An 8,958-nucleotide genomic window follows, 5' to 3' on the forward strand; every position below is an offset into this window, starting at 1 on the left:
CATCGAGCGGCCGTGGTGCTGCAATCATAATAAACCACGATCCAAACACGGATGAGCGATGCCCGCTCTGTGGGGAGACTTGTAATATGTTACACATGGTGTGGGCATCTACTCCAAATCGTCAGCTTCCCCCTTTCTCTACTCCTTCCCGAGAGGCATATGGGAGACCGTCCTTCTCAATTGCTCTTCGCTGGAGTCTCAACAGCCTCCGGTTAAACGGACTTGAGACGGGGTCTCATCATGCGTTGTCCCGGACCAGGGACGCCGACCATGTAGTGGGGCGACTCTGAGATCCCAAACTAATTATTAAACGTTTTCACCACCGCCACCGAAATCCGGCCGCCACGGTCGGGTTCGAACTCTGGTACTCCGGTTCAATAGCCAAGCGCCTTAACCACTGAGCCACCGCGTCCACCGCATGGACTATATTGAAATTTGGTAAGGAAGTCAAATTTGTACGATGTCGTGATTAAACCATCAAACCCGATGTGAAGTGAGAGTCGACGCAACATACTTCAGGCTTTCTCAAATGCAATATGCAGTGCAGTTGCCTGGTCTCCCCCATTGTCGGTGTCAGAAGTCTGGACTAATAAAAATAGTTGTCAATAAAGATTCTGAACAGAAAGAAAGGATTTGTATGCTATTATTTTATGTACAAAATAAAGCAATAAAAAAAAAAGTAAAATGTAAAAGTAAAAAAATGACAAAAAGTTGTAATGCATATGTGAGGTTAATTTTCTAAATAAGCGTCCGATTTTGAGCGCTGCTTTAAAACAAAATTGAGCTTTTGCATTGAAACTGCTTCCAATAATGACAAGGTTTCAATTTTTCATTACATATGCTACGAATTCTGTCTATGACGGTGTGCTGCTACCTGACGATAGGGCATTTCTGGTAGGGTACAGACAGAACTGAAGTTGGCAAATCACTGCACGCCTCGTCTTGATGGGAAACAATGGATTGATTGATTGGTTCACAGGAAAGGAAAGGCGCAATATCTGTCACACTTGTAGCTGTGGACACCTGAACCGCGCCGCAGGGGAAGGGAGGGAGGTGGGAGAGAAAGTGGATAGAGAGAAAGGGGAGCCGTAGTGGAGGGCTACGGAGTAATTTGGACCACCTGGGAATCTTAACTTGCGCTGACATCGCACAGCACACGGACGCCACTTCGTTTCGCCTCCATCGAAACGCAGCCGCCGTGGTCGGGTTCGAACCGGGAGCTCCGGACAGTAGTCAGGCGTCTTACCACTGTACCACCCCGGCGGGGCACACAGGTACACCACTTGCCCTTTTTTGTGGTGCTTGACAGTGACAAAGTTTTACGAAGGACCTGCACCGAATTCCCTTCGGCTTGCAGCGAAAGTCAATACGATGCATTTCGTCAGCTTGTGCAGTGTTTATTGTGACGACATCCCTATCTTGGTATAGAGCCTCCTCAATATGTTCACAAATTTTGTTTTATGTTATTTTATTTATATCCGTAACTTATAATAAGCTTCTTGAAGAGTGCTCGGCAAAGGAAATGTACACCTGGACGGTTGCAAAGATTCAAGGTAGGCCCGTGTCCTTCCAGAGGTCCATAAGGTCACTGCCAGCAGTCTTCAGTGCGATTCGTTTTTTCATCCGGTCAACCTGCTCTGGCGAAAAGTGGTTCCTCCAGTCTCCTACGATGCCCTTGCGTATGAACTCCCCCTGTGCCGGCTTGGTGAGCAAACTTCCACCCACAGACTCCACAAGGGACCTCGCTCCCGGGGGCAGAGACTCCAGGGGTACCGAGGCTAGCTGCTGGCTCCATGTCTTAACTTCTTCGTTCATTTTCTTCATCGAATCGATGCTGATGGCACCAAGGACATTCTGAAGCAGACCTTGGTTCTGTCTCAGCTTGTCACCGTACTCTTCCTTGCCCAAGAAATCGGCAATTTTAAGGACCGAACCAGGAGTGTCCTTCTTGATGTCTTCATAGGTGATGAAGAGCACATTGCTATCACCGCGGTGCTCGTACCAGGACAAGACGTGGTCGAAATAGTCTCCGTAGTCCACTTTGCCTTCAATGAACATGTCGAAGAATTGATCGAATGTGCCCTCTTCGAACAGGTAAGGAGGGAAGTTCCTCGTGTGGTAGTAGAATGACACGCAGCAGTCGTACGGGTTGCGAGTGACGTAGATGTATTTGGCCTTCGCCGAGTAAGGCTGCTTGTTGAACGGCAAATGGGTCTTGATGGCTCCAGGGCGCGGCATAGAGCGAGCTCCCTCGGCTCCAAAAAGCTCCATGAACGGGGTCACGGTCATGAATTCCTGAACACTGGCCGGAGGCACCCCGTCGTTATATATGTTGTACACAATGTGCTGCATCCACGTAGTGCCACATTTCGGATAACTTACGACGAAAACGTCGCCATCCAGTGGTTCGTACGAGAAGGCGGAGCGCAAGTTCCGATCGGTGAACAGATGGCTGACGTACAGCCCGTCAAAGTCACGGTACGCGTTGAGGTACTTGGGTCCAGGTTGGCATGCCTGCAGCACCAACGCATAAAACCAGTGTAAGATAGGATTATCAGCGAATTAAAACCACATAAAATTCTACCAGAGCAGAGACTGCTCTGCATATATTCTACTCGGCATACTATGTGTGGGGGGCAGGGACCTCTGTCAGGCTTTCACATAGCCTTTAGTCTCTGCCTCCTCTCGCTTGTATGAGGAATCAATAAACCAATTCGAATTATAGCCGGGCACAAAATAGTAAGGAAGCGGCAGACGTATCAAAAAGAAGCCTTCATGCTGTTGGCGTAGGACTTTCATGGCTTCTATTAATGCATTGTCGTCCTCACTACCATGACAAGGTATAAATTTCGTGTTATAGCGCATTAATTAAATACAAATTAGCCATGCAATCATGGAAATCAGTTGATGGGATTGATTTGGTTTACTGCGTTTAACTCTCCAAAGCGACTCAGGCTATGAGAGACGCCGTAGTGGAGGACTCCGAAAATTTCTACCACTTGGGGTTCTTTAACGTGCACTGACATCGCACAGCACACTGGCGTATTATTGCTTTTCGCCTCCATCGAAAGGCGGCCTCTCCGGGATTCGATCCTCCATCTTTGAGTACTAGGAACCACTGCGGGCAACCATGGCGGGGTGATGGGATTGGCTGGAGGGCCTAATTTCGATAAGATAAGAAATGATGAGATAAGATAAGAATCGATAAGAAATGAACAAACTATCGGAATAAAACAACTGGTAAGCTACGAACGCTGTAATTTGTGCAATACAAACCCATGTAAGGTTGATGAAGCAACTAAGTAAAAAAAAAAAAAAAACAATGCAGGCTACGTATGTGATCTGATAATGAATAATCGGTAGATTTCATTTAGATAGGCAATTTCCTTAAACAAGATAGAACTGATCGCAGTCAAATTCAATCTCATTGTCCGTCCTTCAAAAGCAGGAGTACTAGCGTTACTGGAGTAATATGTATAAATGCCGAACTAATCGGCCAAACAAACTAAACAAAAACAGTAAAGTTTCTATAAGGACTAGTTTTTTCGACATATAAGGTCTGGGCTCTGAACAAACTGTTTGGTTTGTGGGGTTTAACGTTCCAAAGCGACTCATGCTATGAGAGACGCCGTAGTGGAGGACTCCAGAGATTTCGACCACCTGGGGTTCTTTAACTTGCACTGAAATTGCACAGCATACGGGCGCCTTGACTTTTGCTTCCACAGGAAAGCGGCCGCTGAGGCCGGGATTCGATCCCGCGTCCTTGGGAACAGTAGTCGAGCGCCGTAACCACTGCGCCACCCCGGCGAGGCTGAACAAACTGTGGCAGGTCTATCAACCTTATTAGACGCTTCGCGCTTATCAGCATTTCTGGTCTCAGCTTAGCATACTTATAACGCCACATTTGTACCTAGGAGCGTTCGTGTAGCGCCTGACGACAGCGATTGAAGGCGCATAAGCAAAGACAGCTGCACCGCGTAGTCTTTCGGAATTTAGCGTTTGCAGTTTAACTTAGCCTTTAAGTGCACCATGAACGTATTTGTGACAACTAGAAAACAAAGATACGAGGCACCGTGCAGTGATATGCCTGTGCACAACTAGAATACTCCTAGTTTGAGAGGATTTGAGAAGAGAGGACTGTCGCGAACCTCATCGGAGACCTTTCTGTCGGCTTCCTTTTCGAGGGGGTTCTGGGACGACGGCATGGCAGACGTGCTTCACCCGCCGATCTTTCCACCTGCGTCGGAAGGAATAGAAAAAATAAAAATCAGTCTGCTTAAGTCGTTGACGGAATGCGCCATTAGTAAAGCGTGCGAGCTGCACATACGAAATAACCTGTTTAATTGATGTCATACTTGAAAAATGGAACTAAACATTAAAAAATGTCAGTGTAATCTTCATGGTATCTCGGCGTGCACATAGCTATAACACACTGTCCTGGAAATTACTTAATGAATATATATCATACCATGCAAGCGAAACACTGGGTTAATTACATTCGAATAAACATCTTTCTGGCTCCATCATCACTAAAATTATTATACACTACGTGTGCACAGCCACAAATTGAATTTGTTTCGTCTCTATGGGATTCTGAACGTGTCACATTGGCGCACACGATAGGATCTGTGTAGAACCGTACATCATGTTTTATTTTCCCTAACTACCATCGTTCAGCTAGCGTCACCCAAATGAAATCGTCCTTAAACCTCATGCCACTAGCTGCCCGCCGAAAGCACACCCGTATTTCTCTGTTTCATAAGATTTTCTGAAATAACACTGAACTTCGTTCCCAATGGATTCAATTAGAACCCTTTATTCATCATCGCCGGAGTCACTAAGTAAAGTCTCAGTGCCCCGTTGCAATACTGTGACACGTGCAAAATCATAATTTCCGAGGACTTTTAAAAACTGGAATTCCTTACAAGTATTATTAACTGGCATCAGTGGAGCTATTCAGTTTAAACGGTCTTAAGCAAAGCTAATTAACAAGGTACCGTTTGCGTTCATTAACTGATTTATTATACTATTTGGGTGCACTGCTCCATATTCATCGAACTTTTTATGCTCTAAGAAAGTTGTTAACCATAATAATTTTTAGCTCAATTAATTTATAAATTATGCTTTGTGCTCTTTCTATTATTGTGAATTGCCCTTCCCTCTGTAATGTATTCTGTACTCGATGGTAAAACAAACGCATATATAAAAAACACACATTGGAAAAACGTGGCTGACAGGACAGGGTGCACCGACGCCATGTATGCAGCGCGTCGGACGACTTGATGTCGGCTATTTTCCTTATATCTACTGAGTCGCACAAGTTCTCAAATCAGAAATGAGCCTTGAAATAAAAAGAGGAATAACAACATCGAGACAAATCAAACAATTAAGGAGCTCGTGGCATTGCTTAACGAGACCGAGGATTACTGTAAGTAATTATTGTTCAATATGAATGGACTATACCTCGCTCTCTGCTGACGATTGTCAAGCGGCGAAAGGAGCAATTGACGGCGCGGGAATTAGGTTTAAAGGCATGAGGCGATAACTGCATGTGATCCACCAGGATGCTTCCGCACTGACAAATCGAACGAAGACCCGCAGCCTTGCACTGCAAACGCAGTCCCGAGTGCGAACGCTGAAGCTATAAAGAAACTGGAACGAATTACTTGGACGCGCGTGGCAACATTTAATTCACAGTACATTTCACGCGAATTCATCGGGGGGGGGGGGGGGGGGATTATAGGTCACGTGGCCGTCAAGCCATGACTTTGTTGCACAATGCGGATTTTCGCGGGGAAACAACGACGACAACGCTGGGTTTTCTGTGACGTACCGCGTAAAAATATAAAGGGCATCGAAGCTTGCGTTTCGCTTGCTAAATCAGCCGTTGATGGACAAAATCTGCCTTTCATTCTTTCTGCTAGCTTATCATCACAGGTAAGTTTTTTTCGATTTGAACTTGAAACAAATAAATGCACTGAGTTGAAGAAATGCGGCGTTAACCGGAAAATGTTAGTAATTATTGGCATTGAAAAGAAAGCTAGTTGTCTGTTGAGTGTGAGTTACGCCCAGTAAAAGTTAAAATTTAAGTGAATTAGGAAGGTAGGGGCGTGATAAGATAACTAGCGTATAGTTATGCTATTTGATGAATTGCTCTGCTATAGATATGACATGGTTCAGACTCCTGGCTTGAGTGCGGCGCCAGCGGGGCAGCTAAAATAGCCAGTACTCCATTTCCTCCAATCCGCTAAGCCTTGCAGGCTCAAAAACATCCATAACTCGTTTCTAAAACGCTTTAGGTTTCACAATGCATTTTTAGAAGTCGTAACCGCGTCTTCCTCTGCCTTCCGTTGATGCAGCGGCGGCTTCCAAGCCATACGGGGCACGTAAAGCGCGGCTCTTACACCACTTCTGCCCTCGGAAAGCAATTTTCTGCTCCTCTCAAGACACGTGCCGTGAATGTTTTTGTTGTTGTACCGGAGACATCGCTTTGTTTGAGCGTGCGCAGAGCCGTCGGTAGACGATTAGCTCCTTCTCCGCCCCATCCACGTATAGAGGCGACCCCGCATTCACCCGCCTGACGCAAGCCATATCGCGGTCAGACTGAAACTTGCGTGAGCGCCACTGAATGCGCAATTCCCCAAAGGCGACGCGTACAATGATCGAACACGCAAACATTACGTACACCTTTTAGCGGGTGTTGTCATACTGTTTCGCATGTCGCAGACTGCACCTGCGTGTGTACGATTCCCTGCAGAATCCAGGGAAACTTGTCGAAACGAGGAAACCTTCCTCGACAGCACGCATATACCTTTAAGACGCCTCAACCCCGAGCGTAGCTATCCACATGGAGGCCGTGTGAGGGCTACTGAAGCTGAGACAGGTCCGTGAAGCTGGTTGATCATGATTGAAATATGCGCTTGCGGTGTGCCAGCCTTTCATTTAAGTGTTACCTGGCGCATTCTGCACACCTAGTGGCCGGTGACAGGCGTTTTTATCATAGTGCTTTAACTTCAGCGTCCCCTGGGCGCTTACGGTTGTTCATAGTGTCACAAGTAAAAAGCGACGCAGCAGAATAACTGGGAAGGTGGAAAAAAAAAAGTGCTACTCGCCTGATTCAGCTGAGCTTCAAGGCGCACCTCCCACACAACATGCGTGAATGCAATGGAGCATCGCGATGCTGTTAAACCTCTGAATAAACATTCGCTTGCTACACCTCATGCAGCAACGTTAAGGCTCGCAGGAAATTCGGCATCGACGCCACTGGTAGTGAGCGTAAAATCCTGAGGGAGCAAGTAATTAAATTAAGCAGCACTTCAGAAGTGTTCGGATTGGCGCCGAATCTTAGTGCTGGTCGTATAACTGAATAAACGTAATCTAGCTGGAAACAAAATCGGATTAATTTAGATGGCAGTAGGAATCAAACACACCACCTTCGGATCACGAACAGGGCGCGATACATTGGACCATGAAGGATTAAGGCTGCATAAAGGCGAGCCTAGGGAATGCGCGCGATGCGAACGGTGTCAGTCACTGTTCTTTTTTTTTTTCTTGGGGGGGGGGGGGGGGGGGGGGGGAAATCAAACACATGACCTTCGGATCACGAACAGGGCGCGATACCATTGGACTACGAAGGATTAAAGCTGCATAAAGGCGAGCTTAGGGAATGCGCGATGAGAACGGAGTGAGTCACTGTTTCTTTTTTCCTTTTTTTTTGGGGGGGGGGGGGGGGGGGAGTAGAACCCTACAAACCAAATTAGAACGGAGTCCGATAACGCAATCGTGTTCCGCTTTTACACGATAAGCTTAAGCGTCCCCAAGCTTCTCTAACGTCGTTCTAAGCTACGCATGTTAGTAACGCAGAAAAAAAAAAAGAAAAGAAAGAGCATAACAGGTGAACTCGACGGCGAAAATACTCTCAGAGTAAAAGTTCTGCATGAAGCTAACATCATTTCAAATATCTAGCACAAGTATTTGCGTTATTCGTCACTGATCCGATGAGCAAGCGATGGTGTAGTCGTGAAGGCACCATTTTATAGCGAAATCAAGACTACGCTAGGTCTAACCGCTCGTCGCGTAGACCCCGTCGAGGATGAGAAGACGACGACCCGCATCTAATGCATTCGCTCCATATTCGGTTCAGCAGCGTTGAACCCTTCTCATTTTTTTTTACATATAATGACCAGTACACGGCCGCATATTTATAGAAGAACAACCGAAAACAAACTTCAAAGTGTCATACGGAGCAGCCAGTATCTCTCAGTTGAAGGTCCCGCAAACATTGTCAGACTAAAGGACATAAAATGCCAACAAACCTCAAGGCACACGGAACTCGCAGAACGGCCTCCGGAGTCTTCTCGACCGGTGTAACTCGTACCGCAGCCGGGCGGAAAAAACGAACACGTAGGAGCGCGACCGCCAGCACTGAACGTCGAGTAGTCTGCTCGTCTCGCTCTCGCCAGACTCGTTTCGCTCTCGCCGACGGCTTGAGTGCGATTGGTAGCCAAGGGCACTTCTGCGAAGCCGCCAGTGTATTTGCCGCGCTGTTGACACAGCGGTAGGGAAAGGGAGAGAATGGCGAAAGGAGGGAAATGAAAGGAACAGCGCGCTGACGAGAGGCGCACAAGCTCTAGCTATCACTGTTCGCTTTGTTGATTAAGGATTCTCTTTGTAAGCTCTAGCTATCACTGTTCGCTTTGTTGATTAAGGATTCTCTTTGTAAACGGAGCGTCGATTGCGGAGAGTGCCGTCACCGAAGTCGCGGTGGTGTTCGCGGTCATTTCGCGTGGTGGTGACCTGGTCACATGAAGAATTGCTAAGGAAGCTTAAAAAAAAAAAAAAAAAAAAAAAAAAAAAAAAAAAAAAAAGAGAGAAAACTGTGCCTGAAATGAAGTTGGTTTTCTTTTCCTGCATCAGTGCAGTGATTTGACGGACTTTAAGGCGGGGGTCCCACTCCGG

At 46.7% G+C, this 8,958-nt stretch overlaps 1 protein-coding gene across 2 annotated transcripts; it reads right to left on the reverse strand.

Moving 5' to 3' along the window:
• Window positions 1–1,358: 1,358 nt before the first annotated feature.
• LOC146199512 (sulfotransferase ssu-1-like) lies at window positions 1,359–8,498 on the reverse strand. 2 transcript variants are annotated; one of them, XM_084595007.1, is made up of 3 exons: window positions 8,316–8,498; window positions 4,161–4,237; window positions 1,359–2,514 (listed from the first exon to the last, which is right to left on the reverse strand). In XM_084595007.1, exons 2-3 carry the CDS (start codon window positions 4,203–4,205, stop codon window positions 1,549–1,551), a joined length of 1,011 nt encoding a protein of 336 aa, XP_084451133.1. In that variant the 5' UTR covers window positions 4,206–4,237; window positions 8,316–8,498; the 3' UTR covers window positions 1,359–1,548. The 2 variants fall into 2 exon arrangements, with proteins under 2 accessions (XP_084451133.1, XP_084451132.1); XM_084595006.1 differs by having other exon boundaries at window positions 1,360–2,514; window positions 4,149–4,237.
• Between the last annotated feature and the right edge of the window lie 460 nt (window positions 8,499–8,958).

Source organism: Amblyomma maculatum, chromosome 2 (assembly GCF_055883805.1).
Source record: "Amblyomma maculatum isolate TAMU_Amacu chromosome 2, ASM5588380v1, whole genome shotgun sequence".
Taxonomy (NCBI): Eukaryota; Metazoa; Arthropoda; class Arachnida; order Ixodida; family Ixodidae; genus Amblyomma; species Amblyomma maculatum.

What these genes read in the sequence shown, in the direction of transcription:
- LOC146199512 (XM_084595006.1), bottom strand. Translation starts at nt 4,205, where the DNA reads ATGCCGTCGTCCCAGAACCCCCTCGAAAAGGAAGCCGACAGAAAGGTC. An exon ending in ACAGAAAGGTCTCCGATGAG is followed by an intron (nt 2,515 to 4,148) that starts GTTCGCGACAGT and finishes TTGGTGCTGCAG; the next exon opens with GCATGCCAACCTGGACCCAA.